This window comes from Cyrtonyx montezumae, unplaced genomic scaffold, assembly GCF_038088225.1.
Source record: "Cyrtonyx montezumae isolate F1298 unplaced genomic scaffold, pur_monq_1.0 scaffold_3, whole genome shotgun sequence".
Lineage (NCBI taxonomy): Eukaryota > Metazoa > Chordata > Aves > Galliformes > Odontophoridae > Cyrtonyx > Cyrtonyx montezumae.
The window spans coordinates 109756285-109777308 of record NW_027072034.1 but is presented as its reverse complement, the minus strand read 5'-3'; the positions used below and the strand labels follow the sequence as shown (position 1 = coordinate 109777308).

At 44.4% G+C, this 21024-nt stretch overlaps 2 protein-coding genes across 3 annotated transcripts in view; one reads left to right on the top strand and one right to left on the bottom strand.

The window, feature by feature from the left end:
- Window positions 1-10179, top strand: part of PLBD1 (phospholipase B domain containing 1) — a 35367-nt gene extending 25188 nt beyond the window's left edge. Inside the window, exons 7-11 of the mRNA XM_065742819.1 lie at window positions 6009-6209; window positions 6320-6460; window positions 7472-7657; window positions 8476-8582; window positions 9922-10179. Of these exons, the coding sequence (XP_065598891.1) occupies window positions 6009-6209; window positions 6320-6460; window positions 7472-7657; window positions 8476-8582; window positions 9922-10089 (803 nt within the window). The 3' untranslated portion in view covers window positions 10090-10179. The remainder of the gene's footprint in view (window positions 1-6008; window positions 6210-6319; window positions 6461-7471; window positions 7658-8475; window positions 8583-9921) is intronic.
- Window positions 10180-15250: 5071 nt separating this feature from the next.
- The window catches only part of ATF7IP (activating transcription factor 7 interacting protein), a 97220-nt gene continuing 91446 nt past the window's right edge, over window positions 15251-21024 (bottom strand). For both annotated transcript variants that reach the window (XM_065742813.1, XM_065742814.1), the window contains exons 14-15: window positions 19696-19808; window positions 15251-17045 (exon numbers count right to left, since the gene is read on the bottom strand). In XM_065742813.1, coding sequence (XP_065598885.1) covers window positions 16629-17045; window positions 19696-19808 — 530 coding nt within the window. In that variant the 3' untranslated portion in view covers window positions 15251-16628. The remainder of the gene's footprint in view (window positions 17046-19695; window positions 19809-21024) is intronic.

Sequence of the window (21024 nt, the reverse complement as noted above, 5' to 3'; positions counted from 1 at the left end):
TGAATGTGTTTAAAAACCATCTGCATGTGCTCAGGAACATGACTTAGCAGGAGGTTGTTAGAGTTAGGGCAGTATGGTTAGGTTGCAGTTGGACTTGATGATCTTGAAGGTCTTTTCCAACCTGAGCAACTCTATGATTCTATAACTATGCTCTCTAAGCAGCTTAGAGTAGCACTGAAAAACATGGGAAAAAAAACTTGAGCAAGTTTAGGACTCTTTGTGTCAGCACTGCATGTGTTTTTAGAGGTGGAATTTCAAAATCAAAAATTGCCAAGCACTCAGTCTTCAACTTTTTAAAGCAAATCATGTGCTGTAGGTTATCTGATTCTGATGAAACTGTATTGTCTGATGGTTTGAGATGATTATGCTTTGATTAATTACTGTGCTTGCCTTCCTGTGGAGATGAGGGTTACTTCAAGGCACAGACTCCTGAAACTGTTTTGAAAAACAGTTGCATTCATTTCTTGCTGAGAGCAAAACTATTTTTTTTTTCTGTGGGGCTCTGACCTTCCTCAGTAATCCGGAGGAATGCAACTTTTTCTGTGATTTTCACTTCAGGAAGGAGTTAGAAGTATTTTGGCAAATGCGTGTCAAACAAACAGCTTTTCACCTGCATAGAGTGCCTGAGGAATTCCAGTGCGTGTTGGAAGGAATCTTGCAGAGCATGTGTAACATGGTGGAAAGCCAAGGCATCTTCCTGAGCTTTCTTCATCACCTGGGAGTATCAGAGGTCATTCTGGATCTTGTACCTCTCAGAATAAATACTGCTGGGAATAGTACTATTCTTCTAGAGTGTGTAACTCTGTTTTCTAGCTGTTGCATTCTGTCTTGTGCTGCAGATTCAAGCTTGGGATCAGGATCAGCCATGCCAAGTGACTTTTATTAGTATTTAATGTTAGTATTTTGTTAGTAAGTGTATATGCTGATGTCTTCGGGTCTTTCCTTTTGTTGTTTCTTAATACAGTGTGAAATACTTATATTTTGACAGGACAAATAAACCACACTGTATGGAAGGTACCTGAAAATCAGCTGCTGCTATGCTAAAATGATCCAAGTCTGTTTGCTAGTGTATTTCCCCGAGCCTGGAGTCTGCAGGGACTCATAAGTGAGGGCTTATTTTAAAACTTGTTTGTTCCAGTTGGACTCTGACTCAGTGATATGGTTAAGTTTACTTCTACCAACAGAATTTAGTGAGAGCTGCTGCAAATCATAGTTCCCATGGCTGCAGTGGAGTTTGAGTGAGCTGTGGTATGACAAGTGCACTCGCTAGCCACCTAATTACAAGGTAGCACCACAAGCTAGGCAAGCACCATCCACTGACTACAGCAAATCATGTTAGATGTGGGTGTAGCTCACAAATTTGCAGCTCTCCAGAAGGTGAACAAGCTCTAAAGCCACTGGCCTGGTGGTGACCTCAAGACATCATGCAGGAAGGAGGAGACTGGCAGATTCCTCTGCTCTGTCTTATAATCAGGTGAAGCTGTAGGTTTTCAGGGCATCTGACCATGGAATCCACAGGCCCTGACCATGGCTCTGCTTGGCCATTTTAACATCTCCCTGTATGCGAGTTCTTGCTCCTTTTCTCTGTCCTGACAGGTACTGACTGGGACGTTCTCACTGGTTCTTTGTAACCTCACCTGAATAATACTGTACACAATCCCTGTGAATGTAGAAGAATTGACTTTTGGAGGAGACAAAGCATTAAGAGGCAGGATTTTTCCTGGGCCTTCAATGATAACTGAGTAATTCATAGATTTCAGTCATCTGAAAGAATGGTTATGAAGTAACTGTCCAAAAGCTGCATTAGAAACACTTCAAGGAGGTGCTTATGTTCTGAGAAGGAATGTGCCAACTCCTTGATTTCTCCTGGAATCACGGAGTAAAATTCTTTAGTTTATTTACTGATTTTCAAAAGATGGGCAAGGCTGTGAAATTACGCTGCAAAAATCTATTTGTTATGACTTGGTTTAGAGGATCTAAGCCTGCTGACTAACCGTGATATACAGCAATCTATGCATTATGCTACAGTTGTAAGGCCTTGTGCTTCTGATTCCTTGCTTTTGTTGAGTCTTAGCAGGTAGGAGGGCAGCCTTGAACTGCACAGACCACCCCTGCTGCCCCAGCAATTCCCGGTGTTCTTGCCAGCATGCTCAAACCATGCTGCTTCAGTTCGTCTCCTAGCTGCTTTCTCCCTCTCAGAGCAACAGTAGCACTGAGGGGGGACTATCAGGTGGGAAACTTTGCTTTTGGAGATAGATTCATCCACCTGCAGCTCATTTCCATGCTAATCCTAAACCTCACTTGAGGTTTAGGTGCTCATAGTTTTAGTTTTCTCTTCTGTTGAAAGCATCTGTACGGAGCAACGTGCGGAATAGCTCTGTGAACCTCTCAAAGGGAGGAGTGACTCAGCTCTGACTTCAGTGTCTTGTAGAGACTCTGAGTGTAAGTACTTATCGTGGCTAGTGAGTTTCTGCACAGCTGACAGATACAGGCCATGGTATGGTTGTTCACAGCTGTTTAGTGAAACTGTTCATTTGGAGGGATAAGAAATGCAGTGGCATGGAGTAGATAGGTGCTAGTTTTTGCAGGACAAGTGTAGTAAAACAGCAGAGCTAAGACCAGACAAAGTGACCCAACTGTGCAGTCACTTTTCTGTGCTGCCCCACTGAGCCATTTGAAGAAACGAGTCCTATTAACTGTTGAAAGCTGTTGGTTTCCTTGGGCAGCAAGAGAAGATAGGTTTCCGAGATCCCCACCCTCTTTTGGTTAGTTTTGAGCCCCATTTAGAAAAGGGAACCTACCATTTGGACCCATGCACAGGGGGATAGTGACCCCTTTTTCGAGGTGAGCTGAAGTCTTGTTCTTCTGTTTTTAACTGCTTAAGCAAAACAACTGAGAGCTTAACAGCAACTTCACTCCTTTGACCTGCTGTCAGTATTTTGCTTGGTTGAGAGGGCATGAGATGGCCATCAGTCGTTCTGATGCATGGCTACATGCTGTTGTGGCAGGATGAAGAGGAAAGATGTCCTTGCTTTGAGGAGGAATAGCACATAGAAAGGGCAGTAGGCCTTATACTCAGGGATGGGCAAATTATCCTCTGCTCATGAATTTTGCCAAACCATTTCTTGCTTCCCAGCTCCCTTCAGCATCTTCCAAAAACCTGTGGGTGATAAGGGAAAAGTATCTGGTACACTTCATGGCTCTATTATCTCCACTGTGGAATGTACTATTGCTTAGTGCCTGGGAGAGGTTTGCAAGTGAAAGGAAGCTGGCCATGCCGTCTTGGCATGAAAAGCAGCTGCTGGTAGGATTAAGAAATTCCATCCAGAGAAGGCATCTCCCTTCCCATGGTTAAATGTGCCTGTAGCCCAGAGCAGTGGACACTGTGGCCAGGAGCTACTCTCATCCCCGGGAGGTGATGCCTAGACCTCCTGTCTCTGACTTTCAGAGTATAATACTGCACCTTTCTGTACTGCAATGAACAAAATGACCTTTTAAAATACCAGAAAAGGGGATACCATCTGGTTGACAAAGCAGAAGCTACCTCTCTTGGAGCAATAGCTGTGAGGAGCATGGCACCACTGCATGTTACTCAGCGTGCTCCCCAGAGAATACTGTGGCTCAGATGTCAGTGTCTTGTTTTACTTGGCTAATTAATAGTATAATGAATGAAGCTCCAGACTCTAGAAACTTCAGTATTTCAGAAACTCTAAACTAAATGAGTAAGGCCCTGAAAATGCAGTCAGAAGTGCTTTTATTTGTTTCTGCGTAGGAAGTCAGGTTGATCAAGAGGAGAGAGGAAAAAAAAAATTAAGATTGAGAGTAGCTGATAAAAATGAGAGATGAGTTTACAGAGAAAATATGTCACCATTATCTCTTTATACAGTTTACCTGAAAGACAATTTTAATTACAGCAGAATCTTGTACATAGTGAAAAAAATGAGAAGGACACAAGAGGACATCAAATATCTCTTGATATCTCTAGACTTCACCTGGGTTTTATTTCTGTGGCTGTCTTTGTCCTTGGTAAATCTGTCATACGTGTTGCCTCAGGGATGTCTGTACCCTAAGTCATAATGGCATATGCTGTCTCCGGATAATTGAGCTAGTAATGATGTATCATGGAGGGCACACTGTTACAAAAGTAAAGCAGGATGAAACTTGGTAAGGAGTAAGGCCTAGAAAAAATTCACTTGGTTTCAGCTCAGCTTCGCTTTGCAATTTACAGAATCACAGAACTGTAGGGTTGGAAGGGCTTTACCCCAGTAGGACCTACATAGAACCTACAGGAGGTCACACTGGATCTACTGTTGCTTAATGCCTGGTAGAGGTCTACATTTAAGTTCACACTTCAGTTAATTCAGCTTCTTTTTCTGTGTTAACACTTACTATGAGTTGTATTTTTCAGTTTTATCTCAGCTTAAGTTGATTTGAAAAAGATGTTCAGTTTATTTTGCAGTGGGTCACATAGCACTGGTACCCACCTGGGAATTGGTGCTCTATTGGAATCAATTGTTTACTAGTTTCACTTCTGCTATCTTTGGGCAAGCACTTGACTTATTTTGCAACAGCATATCTTGGGGTAGATAGTGTCTTGGTATAAAATAGACTGACAGAGCCAGATTTTTAGTGTTTCCTTTTTTGTTTATTTGAGATAATTTTGCTATTTATGTGCTTTATTTATCGCCACTGTTTCTGAGAATAAAGTATTAAGACCCACAAGCTGCCAGAGTGCTCTGCCTGTACCAATGTATCTTTAGAGAACAGGTAACTGTAAAGTGTATTTTCCCGGGCCTGTTCTGATTTGAGGTCTTGGGACTTAAAATAAATAAATAAAAGATCTTTCTGAAGTGGAGCTCTTAAACATCGTTGGAAGGAGGACTGCCTTTTGGTGAGAGCTGAGAACAAGAGGCAGGACAGTTGTCCTTCTGGCTCTCACAGGTTGCTGGCCTTGCTTTGTTTGCTAAGTATATTAATGAGGCCTTCTGTAGATGTTGCAGTGGAGCAAAAGCTTTAGGCTATTACACAGAGAAAATTCTAGCATTCTGTAATCTGAAAAGGAGCGATGTCGTTAAAGTTTAAAAGCAAGAGAACAGGTTCTGGATGACTTTTCCATCAGTAGCTCAGTTAACTGCATTTCCCCAACCTGGTGACTGCCAGCTCTGTATCCTAGAGAATGTCAGAAACAAATTATTTCTGCTTTGTAAATAGTTGCCATACTACCCAGGCTTTATAGCCAACATTTGCAATTCTGCATACCACCACCTGGCAGTGCAGGGATGCACACACTGGGATCTGCAGTTGGACCTAATGCTTCTGTTGGCATGAGGCTTGGGAAGGGATCCTGCTCAGACAGTCGTGGCTGCATTGAGTTTGGCACAGCTGTTGAATGAATGGCGACATGTCACAGAGAAGAGTAGGTAGAACTTTCTCTCACATGCAGGAGGTGGCATGTAATCTGAGTTGTCCCCGTTTCTTGGAGACATTTTTTAGAATAGTTAGATTGGAAGAGATTAAAGCAAGAAGGGAGGCATTTCTGCTTAGCTTGTTTAGTCCAGAAGAGATTCAATTAAAAACAAAAAAAACTTCTGAAAACTGATTGATGAAAATCTGTAGAGTTGTGTAAAGCTGTTTTGTGTTTGTTTGTTCTCTTGATGAAACTTCTTTGTTAGAAATAGAAACAAATGCTCCTACACGATATAATTCCTGGAAATAGCCATTGCTTGACATGTGAAAGGGAAACAAGTGGGAAAGCGTGAGACACAAACCTGAAGCAAATGCTTCAGACAAAACAGGTTGAGTATGTCGAAAGCATGACAAGGGAGAAACTGTGCTGACAGTGGGAGTATAGTGCTTACAGAAACTGCCATCTCATCTTAAATATTTTTACTGCTTTATTCAAAAGTTGCACTTACACTCTCCTTCATATCTTTTTGTCTTGGATTGTTTTGTTCTTTGAATACAATAAGGGTTCAGAGATAACTGTTTTTGTGTAATTGTTATTTAAGGCTTTTTAGTGTCCCTGGATGACTTTTACATACTAGGCAGTGGCTTGATAATGTTGCAGACCACCAACAGTGTGTTCAACCAAACCCTCATTAGGCAAGTGGTGCCTGAATCCCTGTTTGCTTGGCAGAGGGTCCGCATTGCTAACATGATGGCAGACAGTGGCAAAGCTTGGGCAGAAATCTTCTCAAAGTGCAACTCTGGTAAGTTTGCTTTCACATGAGCCTTAACACAAAGATTGTGTTCCTTCCCTCCTTCATGCCCCCCTTTTTTTTCCCAGACAGAGCATGTAACTCTTTGTTCCCATACCTAGGGACCTACAACAATCAGTACATGGTGCTGGACCTGAAGAAGGTTAAGCTACAGAAGAGCCTTGATGATGGTGCGTTGTACATTGTTGAGCAGATCCCAACCCTTGTGGAATATTCTGATCAAACAAGTGTTCTCCGGAAAGGTAATAGATTCTCAACTGTTTGCTGGCTTAGGAAAGCCGTGTCTTTGTGCTAGCTGACTGTGCTTTGTACATAGGAAGATCTTACTGAACACTAGTACTGAGTTTCAAGTTCAAAGGCCTTGTGAGAACATCCCTGTGTTGCCACAATCACTGTCACCTCTGGTTAAATCCTGTCTTAGGCTGAATACTACTCCGTCTGCATGGGTTCTGCAGTCTTGCAGAGCCTGGGACACAAGAACTTTTCACTCTCCTTAGGTCAACTGTTTTTTAACCTTGAAGGGCGGACAGCGGCAAGTGTGCACCTATCGCCATGTCTTCTTATCCTCTGTGTGCAGTCAGCATTGCTCAGTAGCATGTCTGCGTGCCTTTTGCAGGCCTGTCTCCTGCTCACCCCTGCTTGCTCCATGGTTCCTGTTTATCTCTTCATCTCCAGTCTTTGTTTATTTTCCCCTTGGTCTCTCTTTCTGACTGCTGTTTTTAGACCCTCATTCTGTTACAAATGTGTGTTTCTTTAGGAGTTATTATTCTTTTTTTTAATTGCCATCTGCCTTCATTGCACCGTGCATCATTGCATCTCGGTGAGTTGGGAAGAGGAGAGAAAAGGTAGCACATTCACTTAAGTCTCATGCAGTAAAGCTTGGTGGTGGGAAATGACCTTTCCCTGCACAGCCCTGGAGGAGTGCAACCTTTACAGGAGGGCTGTAGCTGATCTGTGTCTTCACCTCAGACTCCTACAAGTCTGATCTCAGCTGCTCTGCAGGATGAGTCCTCAGGGTGGAAGTCTGGGGGCGGGCTGCCTGTGTGTGTTACACAGGGAGTCAACCCCAGCCCATTCCAGCTGACTGTTGCATTGTTTTGTTCCTTTCAAACCAGTTTGGCACGTTGTTCCTCGAAATGCTGTGAGGGCAATGCAGCATGGAAAACCTGTTGATTTTTTGTTGTTTTGTTTTGATACAGGCAAGAGAGTTCAACTTTTCCAAGTGTCTAACAGGTTATTTGTTTCTCTCGCAGGTTACTGGCCTTCATACAATATTCCTTTCCATCAGAAGATTTACAGTCTCAGTGGTTATGCGTCGTATGTTGAGAAGTATGGGCTGGATTTTTCATATGAGCTTGCTCCACGAGCAAAAATCTTCCGTCGAGACCAGGGCAAGGTGACCAACTTAGAAAGCATGAAGTACATCATGAGATATAACAGTAAGAAATATATTCATGTATTTTGGAGCTGATCTTAAAAAATAGTGTTAATTTACTTTCATTATAGTGGAAAGCATTGCTTACAGATTAGTTACACTAAGTGCAGAATGAAACTTGGAAGTCAGTTTGGCTTCTGCTCACCCTCCCAGTTCCCACAGTCCAGGAGGGATGGTCTTTAGTAGGTAATGGTCTTCTCTGTTTTTCCCTGTCAGGATTCTCCTTACTGGATTAAAACCAGCATAATTAACTTCTGGCTAAGCCCAACTCTCAGTACAAATACCTTTAGATGCTATATTTTGATTCCCAATTACAGGGAGCACACCTATTACCGGGCTTTGGGAGGCCTCTCCCAGGGTGGGGTATTGTCACTGATTGAGCTGTGAGTAGCAGCATGTTCACAGATGTTGAGGCTTGTCCTTCTTCCCTCTTAGCTTGCAGCTACTGCAGTGGGTATTTTAAGGCTTTGCACCTTCTGCTTCCTTGTTCCAGAACAGGAATGTGAAGGCTCTCACTGCTTCACTCTTCCTTCCTTGCCTCCCACCCCTTCTGTTCCTGCAAGCTTTTGACCTGTGGAATTAGCAGTGTTTGTGGTTAGAGGTGGGCCTAGGATGCAGAAATAGCTAAATGGACTTGGATTTTGAACTTGCCTTACTCAAGCACCGGTTTCTATCTGATATCTGGAGAGGAGCATGAAAGCAGTGTGTTAGACTGTGTACATACCCAGCTTTTAGTGGTTTGGGGTCTTGAGAAGTAGAGGGCTTTGGGTGAATGGACTCATTTGTTTGCTTTTCTTCCCTCCTCGCACCATTTCTCCCCAGACTACCAGCACGATCCTTATGCTGAACACAATCCCTGCAACACCATTTGCTGCCGAGAGGACCTGAATCCTTCCTTCCCAGTGCCTGCAGGCTGCTATGACTCCAAGGTAAATAAAATAACCGCAATTTCTGTACCTGCTGAATGTTTGCTGCAGTCTCTTTGTGCTCTGCTCACACCTGTGGTGTTTCCTGGTGCTGGGGTGGGCATGGCCAGTCCTGCTTCCTTTCTTCGCTTTGTGCCAGTACTATGCAGCTCCTGTGCAGAGAGAAACCCATCTCCTAGATCAACACCAGTCCTGGCACAGTGGTGTTGCAGAGGATGCACAGGGAGATAACACAAAATAATGTTGGCTGTGGGAACCTGTGTTGTTTAGGGGTTAAAGCCCTGAAGCTTTGCAGCAGGAGGAGCCTGAGTGAAGGCTGACATGAATCCTTACATCACTTGGAGAAAGGTGGAGAAGGTGACTGCTGCACAGTCCAGCCTTCCTGGTCATGGAGGCTGCTTGGTTGCATCCTAGGAGCCCACAGGAATGTGTCTATATCCTCCTTTTAATTTTACCTTTACAAAAGACATGCTCTCCAGTGAGTCACCCGGCTCCAGGTCTCCACCTCTCTGTAAAACTGCTTTGAGCAAAGTTTGCCAAAGGTCCCATTTCTTTTTAGGGAAGGAAATGTGGGGAAATCCTCAGGCCCACTGTGTCGGAGAAAGCTGCAGTTCTTCTGGGCAGCCTGTGTGGTGTTTTCACTGTGAACACCTGTGTGTGCAGCTGTCCAGCCCCAGCATGCTGGTAGATCCTGTGGGGACCTAGTCACCTCCTCTGGGTTGAGTGTGAACGCTGGTCAGGGTCCTGTGGAGCTTCTTTGGGCATTGCCAGTGCGGAGCATCTCCTCTCAGCTTGCTCAAGCCCAGGCTGGCCTGCCTGACTGCCTGCTGTGGTGGCCAGCAAGAGCTCCCCAATTTGGAGTGAAACCAAAGAACTGCTGTATAGAGGTATCTGGCAAGGGAGCAGGTGCCTTTGACAGCAGTTAGGCAAGAGGAATGGGCTGGGCTGTCCTGGGAGGTAATGAAGGAACAGGACAGGAGGCTCCAGGCAGCTGCAGTAACTGTGCTGCCCTTGTCTGACCATTTCCAAGGGATGGGCCAAGTGCTTAACACACAGCAGAGCTTATGCTTGATCATCTTAGGCTGCCCCATGGCCTTTTGGAGACACTCAGGCATGGGGAGGACTGCTGTGAAGGTGGACAGCACAAGGGCTGTGTGTGCATTGCTGCTGCCTCTTCAGCGCTGTCTTTGTGGCTGGATACCTCTGTGCAGGGGAGGAATTCTGCCTGGCCAGCACACGTTTCCCCTTGCTCCATTTCTTTGCCTTAACGTTATCAGATCTCTCTGAGCTCTGGGATGGGTGCACGTCAGACAGCAGGCAACCATTCTGTCCTTTATTGCAGGTGTCAGATTTCCGCCTGGCCTCCGCATTCACAGCCGCCGCCATCAACGGTCCCCCAGTGCAGGGCGGTCTCCCGGTCTTCACCTGGAGGCGGTTCAACCACACACGGCACCAGGGCCTGCCTGAATCATACAACTTCCAGTTTGTCACCATGAGGCCAATCCTGTAAAACGAGCGTTGATATTCCAAAATGGGATTTTACTTTTTTTTTTTTCCATGGAAACTTTCATTCCTGTGTGTAATAAATCCAGCTGGATGCTTTGCCCGTCCCTCTCTTGCTCTGTGCAGCACAGCGTGTGCTCCCCTCCACTGTGCTGTCTGGGTGGCCCTCTGGCTGGGATGGCTGGGAAGCGGCAGGCACTGTGCTGCCCTCTGTTGCTCTGAGCATCATCTCAGCTGCTCCCAGAGCACGAATGAACTGCGGTGCAATCGTAGAAGCGATCTGTCTCTAGACATAGGGGCTGAGTCACGTGGCTCTGTGCTGGCTTCATGGCTGCCTGTAGTCTGAGCAGGGCTGGCTGGCTGTCACATTGCAGTTGATTTCCACCAAGGGCTGAGGGAGAGCAGAAGTTACAGCACATTTTGCTGAGGCTCAAAATCAGCGCTGGGAGTGAAGTAACTTGTTCACTGGAGCAGAAGGAGGTATGTCCAAGAGGCCACAGAGAGCATCTGCTCTGCATCAGGACTAGGTGGCTGCAGGGGCGCACACATCATTGCTGCATGTTCAGCTCATGTGCTGTTGGAAGGAGAATCAACGCGATGTTCCCCTGATGCCACGTGTGAGCCAAGAGATGGTGCTGCACAGGTGCCCTTCTCCAGAGGTGGGGGAGGGAGGAGATGGCTCTACTGACAGCTTTGAGAGAATGCTGTGTCCACCACGTGCTACTCACCTTGTCTTTACTTGCAGTTTGTGGATGTCGTTCCTTCTGGCCCTTGATCAAGGGCAGCAGCCTCCGCTTGAGTGGTCAGTGCCATGAGCCCTGGCTGTGACACAGGCAGGCTCCGGCCTTACAGGGCAGCAGGCTTGGTGCTCTCAGAACAAACACCAACTATGAACCAGATGGGCTCTGAGTAGCACTGAGGACCCCACCTGCAGGAAGGAAGGGAGCCAGGTCCTGGAGGGACGTGCTGGCGAGCAGCAGCTCACTGAGTTGGGAGCACAGGGCAGCTGGAGGAATTCTGTTACTCCTAAGCAATACAATAGGTTGTACTTACTGCCAACTTTTCCTGTTTTTATATTTAAAACCAAAAATCGTTTCAATGTCGATCCCTAGGGCCCAGTGAACTGCCCATAGCTTCCTGTGTCAGACTGTTCTTTGCCAGGGCACATGTGGATGCGTCCCTGTGCTGGGAGCAGATGCAGTCAGCACCTGTGAGATGCCCCTTTGTAAGCTCCCGAGGAAGGGGAGATGTGCCCTTCTCACACCACCAGCCTCATACTCTGTGGTAGGAACAGCTTTATGCTTCAACTCAGTTGTGGGAAAACAGTTCTACTCTGAAGGGCCCTTTTCTCTGAGGAAATATTTACATAAATGGGCCCTTGTGAGCTGTAGGACTAACCCATGTGACTGTGATTCTTATCTTTTGCTGTTAATGGCTGTGCTGGGTTCAAGACCACTTCGTGCTTGCTGTACTGCAGCATGTCCTTTCTCCCTGAGCAGCCTGTGTTGGGCAGAATGCGTCCCCAGTGACCAGAACACAGCTCCTGTCCTCAGCACAGCACCTGCACAAGTTGCAATTAAAACAGTGCTTGAGCAAAGTGTTTAAGTTAACATTTCTTAATGAAAGCAACAGTCTAAGCCACAGGCACAGAGTAGTCCAGTATTCTAAACAGGCAGTTTGAGGGAACTCTGGACTTTCAAGTGTGATTGTATTCAGCCATCACTTAACACGATACAGTCTTTTAGTTGGTGACTTGAAGCAAGTTTTACAAAGTGCCAGGGAACTATTACCATCACAAATGAATGACAGTGCCCTTCAGGTGTGGGCTCAGCACTCACTCGGGGTAGGTACATCCAGCTCTCAGGACATGTCTGTCCAGGACACATAGCTCCTCTTTGCTTTGCAGCTTTCTAGAACTTAGCACGTCGCTTTAATTTCTGCTCCTATGAGAAGCCCAGAGGAGCAGCATCACGCAGCTGGCTTTCTAGGAATGACCTGGAGTCAAACCATTACTTGACCAAGGTGGCACCACAGCTGCAGAACTGAAAAGCTGGCACTGCCCCATCCCTCATGGGGTGGCACAGCCAGGGAGGATGAGCGCACACACGTGGTGCTTTGTCACCTGAGATGCCTAGAACTAAGCACAGATGACTCAGAACATTAAAAACCCAGCAGTTTATTTCAAAGTATAAATTTCAGGCTTGTCAGACAAAACCCCACTACAGTCAACACATACACACACACACTAATCTATAGTACATACAAAAATGGGGAGAACTTGCGACTGCCCAGTTTAAATTGGACATAAAAGCAGTCCTTTTGTATTTACAAGTCCAGCTGCAAAGCAAAACAAGAAGTCAAATGGAGTTGCTTGCAAAGGGTTTGCGCGTTTGGCTCAACAGCCAAGAACTTACTACAGCTGAACAGGTCTCCCCAAACAGTTACTACCCAGTTGTCTTATTTACAGATATACCCCCATTAAATTAAGACAGCACTTCAAATATATATAAATATATGTGTGTGTATGTATATAGTATATATTAAAACAAAACGGAATGCTCAGCCTGAACAATGACAATGAGAAATAAAGATGCATTCTAACAGGTGGGCAGAACGGAGGAAAAGAAAAAAAATCAATTATTCTGCTTTTTCTTAGCTTTTTTTTTTTTTTTTTTACTGCCCCTCAGAAGGTATTCAGAAGGGAACACAGATCTGGTGGCAGGGCTGGCACAGTCACTCATTGGAACTCCCCTCTCCAGTGTTTTCATACAATGCCCACCCCTACCCCAACCAACAAATTAAAAAAATATATATTTAATATATCTATTTTAAAAAATCTGGATAGATATTTTTGACCAAATGAAAATACTGAAGTTTGTAAGAAGGCAGAATCACAGCTTAATTTTGTACAGTGTATACAATAGTCTGGAACTGGGGAATGGCTGTTTGGGGAGCAAGAACAGATTTGACCTGGTCCCTACATATAATACAGATTCTGATTTAGCGGACGCTTAAGACAAACAGCATAAAGGAAGAAGTGTATGGATATTTTGTTACAGTACAAAACAGCGCTCCAATCCTACTTGGGCCCAATCAAGCTCCCGCTGAAGGCACAAGAGGGTTTTGCCATTATTTTCAAAGGAAGCAGGATAAGACCCCTTATTTTTACAGGGAAGACACCATGGGCATTTCCAGCCTTGTGCTAAAAACGCTGGGGTGGGTGAGTGTGTCACTGCTTGTGCTCAATGATCCAACATCGTAAAGGGTAGCAAGCACAACCAAAAGGAGCAGAACCAGAGCCCAACTGCCACTTCCAGGGAAGCTGGGTTGGAGCATGGAAGTAAACACCAGCTCAGAGGAAACTGCCTCTGCATCCTCACATCTTCTTGAGCTGTTTACTGCAGCTGCAGAACACTTGCTGTACCTACAGTCTACACCCTTCCTAAGGTTTAGTTACTTGAAACCAGCAAAACTTTGTTTCAGAGTCGTACTGAAATAAAGGAGGTCAGTGAAGCTGTAACTAGGAGGAACTCAGTGGAAAGGAATGGCATTTTGCCATCAGCACTCCACAGGAGGGCTTCTTTCCAACCAGAAACAGAACTAGCTCAAGTTAAATTACTTCTTGCCCGTGGGCACAAATCAAACCTAAACCAAACCAGAAACAGGATGAAAATAACAAGTGTAGAATCAGTGCAGTGTTTGCCAAAACACGGAGAACTAGATCTGAAATGGTGCAGCTAATGTGCCACATACCCAGTGGGACCGGCACAACTCATTAGCCAGGAACAATTTATACTATGGCACTGAAATTAAGATGGAAAAACTTGCATTAGGTATAGGGAGGCATTTGGATAATGTCCCTAATAACACACTTTAGCTTTTGGTTGTGGCCCTGAAGCGGTCAGCCATTTGGACTTCATGATCTCTACAGATCCCTTCCAACTGAACTGTTCTAGTGTAGTCTGCCACTTGAAAGCTGCGTAGAGACTTGTAGCATGTGTAAAAATGAAATACTAGAAACCTCCAGTGACCAACACTTCTATGACTGCTCCAGTCTAAAGCACAGTATTAAACAGACCTGTACTGAACGTTCCCAGATGTTTTGGTAATACTTTCAAATAAATTCTATTAAATGAAACCAATTACTTCTGAATGCATTACTAGTGGAAATTCAGTTTCTCAACATTTTTATTGTTTCTGGGAGATTAAATTATCAATAAATAAAAAACAGCCACTCCACAACACTGGGAGAAGTGCCATTCTGCTCCACTGTGAAAAGTTTTACAGTGGCACAGTTCTCTGCGCATCAGCATTAAGAACCACCACCTGCAATGTCTCCAAACTGAGCAAGGCATCTGAAAAATCAAGCAATGCTTTATCAGGTATTCAAGCACCAGAACCTGCTTAAGATCCTGAAATTGGATCTCAACATCTCTGCTGCAGTGAAAGGGATGTCTGCTTTAATTCTACAACTGTGGTGTCCTCACTTAGCAAACAGTACTTAACTTGTTTAATTTATTCACAAAAATGAGCTGCACTCTGCCATACATAGCACAAACAACTATTAAGCAAGAAGCCAGTTTCATCTCTGTTGAGAACGTCTTTCTTTAGTAAATAAAGATGAGCCTGCTCTCTGAAGTGCATCTTCACTGCATGTCCACAAAACCTCCACACAATACCAGGCCATCCCAACTATTACTTCCATTGGAGAAAGGAAAAAAAGTCTGACACAAGACTCGCCACCCGCCTATCCCAAGCAAGACAAAACTAATAACAACTGTGATCTAAAAGCAAGCACAAACTATAGAAAAGCTCATGTATAGCTGAGGCTGGAATCAAAACTCAATAAGCGGCATAAACTCCAGGTTGTATTCTAATATTTATTTTAACTTTAAAACTATAAAACCTCATTGTACTGATATGGCCGACGGCCCTCTGGCACCACCTCATAGACCGAAGTACACTGATGCTTTAACAGCCATCAACTGGACAAAACCGCTGTAAACCTCTACCACAGAACTTCCTTTATACGGACTCAACTTTTCTTAAGTAGTGTAAATGCATTATTAATTATTCCTTGAAATAAGCAGACATAGCATTTAATTCCAGTCCTTTCTTGTCAAGGCATTACAGTTTGGTTAAACACAAAAGAAGTTTGTCATGGATAGTGGGGCAGATGCACTGTTGTTTCCTAAGCTCAGAAGCAATGTGAAAGCTTCTAGGAACATCTGCAGTTGCTCATGAATTTGGGCCACTGTCTTAACTACTCTGGGGGCGTTAGCTTTCTACAGAGGCAGGCAGGTGGCTGCAATAGTGGACTAAGAAGCCAACTTTGTAAGTTTTTCTACAAACTGAACATCTAAACTGAGTGCAAACAAGTAGAAGCTTTCATGGTGCTACACCACATAGGTTTCTTTGGCTGAAATGCAGCATACAGCTTTCCCAGAAGAACAGGGAAAGGCTCTGGTGGAAAATACTGTCTGTACACTCTAATATTCTTCACGGGACGAAAATGATAATTCAGTAACTGCAGTGAGGGAAGGCTTGAGTAAAACTATAGATAAAAATGAGTCGAGCAACAGTAGATGTTACACTTCCTGGTCTTTACAGAAAGAAACAATCACTATGGGACAGAAAAATGAGAAGTAGTAATGAAAGGCTAGAAGGGTAAAAGGAGAAGTAACTCCAAGCAAATGAATGCCACAAGGTATTTGGCTACATTTATTTCTGAAATTACTGATTAAGGCACAAAATAAATCTAAAAAATAGGGCTAGATGTATAAGGAGAGAGGCAGAAAAATTATTTCAGCTAGAGAGGTGTGACTGTAATTTCTACAATCCAGTTTAAGATCAGTCCCGTGAATGCTCCCTGTATGAATGGAGGTGGATGGTGAAAGTAGGGGAGCGTTCTTATTTAGGAGAGGTAGGAGGTAGTGGGATGATTTTTTTTTTTTTTCCCCCACTACACCACCTCCGAATTCACAGACACTGGTTCCCTGGCCAGACTAAAGTTCCCTTCCCTCTCCTCAGACAACTGACTACTGTTGGTAATTAGAACAGATCACTCAATCTTACAGCACACAAGTGAAACCTTGAATCACCTTTCTTGTCACAGCCTGCTCACAGAGAGAGGTGCAAGAGGCAAATCTGTTCTTGCCTTCACGCTAGTGCCTTGACAGACACTACAGATGTAGTTCAGCTTCAGAAAAAACTGTGATGTATACTCCTGCTGCCACTCTGAAGCAGAATCTCAAGCATCCAACGTGCCTTTGAATAAAGTGTAGGTAGATGTCTAGGTGGAACAGCTGTCATGAGAAGGAAAATGAAATTTTTTTGAATGGCCCATGACTTGACTTATCCAGAAAAACAGGTTCTCTTGCTGGGAGTGAGACTTTATTTTTCTTTTGGTTCTGAACGCATGTAGTGTATTGCACAGCCGTCTAAATTAATCCTGCAGAGAGTGGATTTAGAAGTGAATTTCATGCAACCCCCTCAAAACCAGGGTAACTCTTGGAAGTAGGACGGGTTTAAAGGCTCCAGAAAACTCTAACTGCTCTGGGAGGAGATCACATCTGTAGACTGGGGGTCACAGAAGGGTCCAAAACGGCCGTAGATGTCCTTAGCTCGGACTGCGAAGTAGTATTTGCTACCAGACACAAACTGAGTAAGAGTGCATGCCATAGGTAGTGGAAGGGCCTTCACCTCCCCTATCTTCTTCCACTGGGAAGGCATAGTGGCACTCGGGTCCTCATGGTATGCATAGAGATGGTAACTGTCCACACTGGCACAACTCCGGTCCACTTCTATGACACTCCACGACAGCACAATACCATTCTGGCTCTGTACCCGTGCCAGCTTCAGCTGTGGTTTTTGAGGCAGAGAAGTGTTGGCAGCTTCAGGGGGCAGGCGTGGTGGCTGTGGTGCCTCTGGAAGTGGGGCAGGATGTACAGGGCGTGGTGGCTCCTAAGCAATATAAGAACAATCAGGGAAAGATAAGTCTACAGCAGTGGAAAGAGGTTTTAATTCATCATTCCCAAAGCAAATGGAAAGAAATCAGCCTGCAATCACTCAACCATCACAACTCAAAGTCCTGTGTCCAGAAAGCACCAGACATAAACAGAAGCAAAGGGTGAGAAGGGGTAGAACCAAGGATGTCAGAAATTATTATTCACATATAAATCACTACCTGCAGAAGATCATCACCACAGTTACTTCTCTATATCCCCTTTTGCTTCCCAGCCCTGAGATGATGGACTGTGAGCACCCGGCCACTTACCAAGACTAAGTGGGCAGGTTCACAATGAATTTAAAGTATTTTGTATCTGAGCTGCTTCTCCCACATTACCCAAAACATCCCAGACAGTAAACTGAGCTGGCAACTCAACATCTTTTCAACAAGCAGCTTCTTCAGTAGCAAGAGGAAGAATCCGTAATGGAACAATATGCATATTTATCACCTTAAATAGAACACAGAACCTCAGGCTCAGTTTCCAGAAAGTTTCGAAATTAGGGCAAAAATGTGACTTTACACTGAAACATCACAGAAGCTTTCCTAGATCTATTACTTATGCTACTTAATTTCAATTCAGGAATGTGGTTATAGTGAGCATGAAAATTTGTTACTGTCATACCAGGGACTTTTTCATGATGGAATTGGGTAGTTTTTGTTCTTTTAAGATTTGTGTGTGTGATAGTGGCTTGCTTTCTTCTCGTTATTCATCAGTGGGAAAGATACATTAAGTTGAATTATGTCTATATTCAGAGAACTGTTAGCCGCTTTGCTAATACATTTACCAAATCAGGAGATTGGAAATGAGGTGACTAACAATTGAGTATGCAGGCAATGTACTTCAGTCTTAACAACAAAATGATTTAAAATTAGCAAAAGTAAATTCTGTCTTACTACAAAGGGTCTGAGGTGAGGCAGAAAAATCAACCCAAGTGGTTATTAAAACAACAAAAAAAACCAAACATCAACAACAACAAAAACCAACAAAAAACCTCAAACCTCAGAAATTCAGAACTTGACAATTAAGGATGTTGTCTGTATTCTGTTCTTCTACCTAAACTTTGCAAGCATCTGTACTGAAAAACTGATCATAGAATCCTTAGAGTTGGAAGGGACCTTTAAAGTTATTCATCTCATCCAACTCATCTGCAATGAACAGGGATATGCAGAGCTAAATGACGTTGATGAGGGCTTGATCCAGCCTCATCTAGAAAATCTCCAGGGACAAGGCATCAACCACATCTCTAGGCAACCTGTTCTGGTGCCTCATCAGTCTCACTGAAGAGCCCCAGCTCTCAGCCTGTTCTCATAGGAGAGGTGTTCCATTACGTGGATCATTTCTGTGGCCTTCCTCTGTATGCACTCCAACAGGTCCGTGTCTCTCCTGTGCTGAGGACTCTGCACCTGGATGCAGTACCCCAAGGTGGGGTCTCACCAGTGCACAGCAGAGGGGCAGGATCACCTCCCTCGACCTGCTGGCCACGCTTCTTTTGATTCAGTCCAGGATTCGGTTGACTTTCTGGTCTGTAAGGGCACACTGCTGGCTCATGTTCAGCTTCCCATCCACCAGTACCTCCAGATCTTTTTCAGCAGGGCTGTGCTCAATCCCTCTTTCCCCAGCTTGTACCAGTAGTGACGGTTGCCTCGACCCAGGTGCAAGATCTTGCATTTGGATTTGTTGAACCTCATGAGGCTCACCTGGACCCACTTTTCAAGCCTGTCCAGGTCCCTCTGGATGGCATCCCATCTCTCTGGTGCACTGACCACAACCCACAGCTTGGTGTCATCAGCACACTTGATGAGGATGCACTCAATCCCACTGTTGATGCCATTGATGAAGATGTTAAAGAGTACTGGTCCCAGCACCGACCCATGTGGGACACCACTCATCATCACCCATCTCCATCCAGACATCGAGCCACTGACCACCACTCTCTGGACTAAATCCTCCAGACAGTTCTTTATCCATTGATCAATCCACCCACCAAATCCCTATCATTCTAATTTGGAGAAAATGATGTTGTGGAGTACCATGTCAAAGGCCTTAGGCCTCACCACAAAATGACCAAATGGTTGAGGTTGAAAGGGACCTCTGAAGGCCACTGGGTCCAAACATTACAGGGCCACCTACAGGCAGGTTGCTCAGGACCATGTAAAGGTAGCTTCTGAAGATCTCCAAGGAGGAGACTCCACAACTTCACTGGGCAACCTGATCCAGTGCTCCCTCACCTGCACAACAGATAAGTATTGCCATCCAATTCATAGACGATCCCATGAATTATAGTTTCAAACCATGATAAAACTTTTTGTGGTGGTTCTTTTGTACCCTTGACTCCACAATTCACCTGCAGATAATTCACACAATTTTTCAGTACACACTACTGCTGATTTGAAGAACTCTTGTGTTAAGATAGCACAGCTTTCACTGTTTCTGGTAGAACTTTTTGAAGGTGATATGGTGGTGTTATGCACATGAACTGGCTGGAAAGTGTCTACAAGCTACTTCACTGTTCTTCAGTTCACACTGAGAAGCAAACTGAGACATACTAGCATAGAGACAGGTCTGTAAATTTTCTTAAGTAATTTTAAAATGACAGTACTCACTGCATGCACTTGTGGTGGTCGATGATGCACTGTAAGCTGAGGTGCTCCAGATCCAAGAGTTAGTCCGTTGTTCACAACATATGCAGTTGTCTGAGGCATTCGTACTGTCACGCCTGTTAAGAAGCACAACGAATATTTCTGAGTACTGAACATTTAAAATCAGCAAACAGAACACCGGAAACCAAGCTCCTTCGTTCAGCTGCATGACACCAAAATTCAAACTGACACATCCTTCTCAAACTGCCATCAGACTAATAACTAATAAAAACCAAAACCACTTTCCATTCTTGTAAGCTGTAAAAGAAAACAAGTAACAACGTCTGCAGAAGGGACAGAATGACTTTTTTGTCATTTGTAGTATGAAAGTGTCATGGAGTTATCTTTAGGTCTAAGCCTGTGACAGGGACACAAGGAGAAAAAAAGGGGGAGAGGGAAGAAGAAAAAACCTGCCCAGTCTTTGGCAATGAGGTCACCTGAGCAGAGCTGTGTGCTGCAGGGGTGGGGGGGAGAGGGAGGAGGGTATGGAGATAACAGATAGGTTGACAAAAAAACCAATGGCAACGATCTGAGGAGGAATGGTGATTTACTAAATCCAACAAAATCAAACAAACTGAGAGAGACAAGAGTATCCAAGATATGAGACCTTACATTAGTAAACTGCACAGGAAGCACACGTGCTTTTTCTCCATGGCAAGCCGAGAGAGAAAAGCGCGCCAGAACAAGTGACTGGAGTCCGAGTCTGGTCAGGGGCCAGGAGCTCCACCACTCTTCCGCTCCCTGCCAGAGCATTAACTTTAATTCCCAACATGATGTTCTGCTGTGGAATACCAGCAGCAAAAATCACAAAACCACAACAGAAAGAAATGGGGGAGGAGAAATGGGGGAGATTCAGGCAGCCTGAACTTTACAAAGACCAATAAATAAATCTGATGACTTTGGGATTCAAGAAGGAAAAGAACTGCTGCTACGGCAGAATGACACCCACTCAATATTTAACTGCTATGAGGCTGTGCTTTGGATGGTATGAAAACCAAAAAAGATTACATCATTGTCCAAGAAGCTTATTTTCACTCACAGAAAGGACACCACTAGGAATACGTACTCATAGGAATTGCTATTTCATTGCATGCCATAGCAAACTGACCGGACTGGCAGGAATAAACTAAATAATTTTATAGCTTCATACATAATATCCAGAACTCTTGCAAAATACCAAGTAGTTACTCATTTTATACTACATTCCACTCTCTTGAGTAACATTTTGCCCATTTACTGGTATGTCACACTGGTCTTATGAGCACAGTGCTTTTCAGCTCATTGTTATTGGTT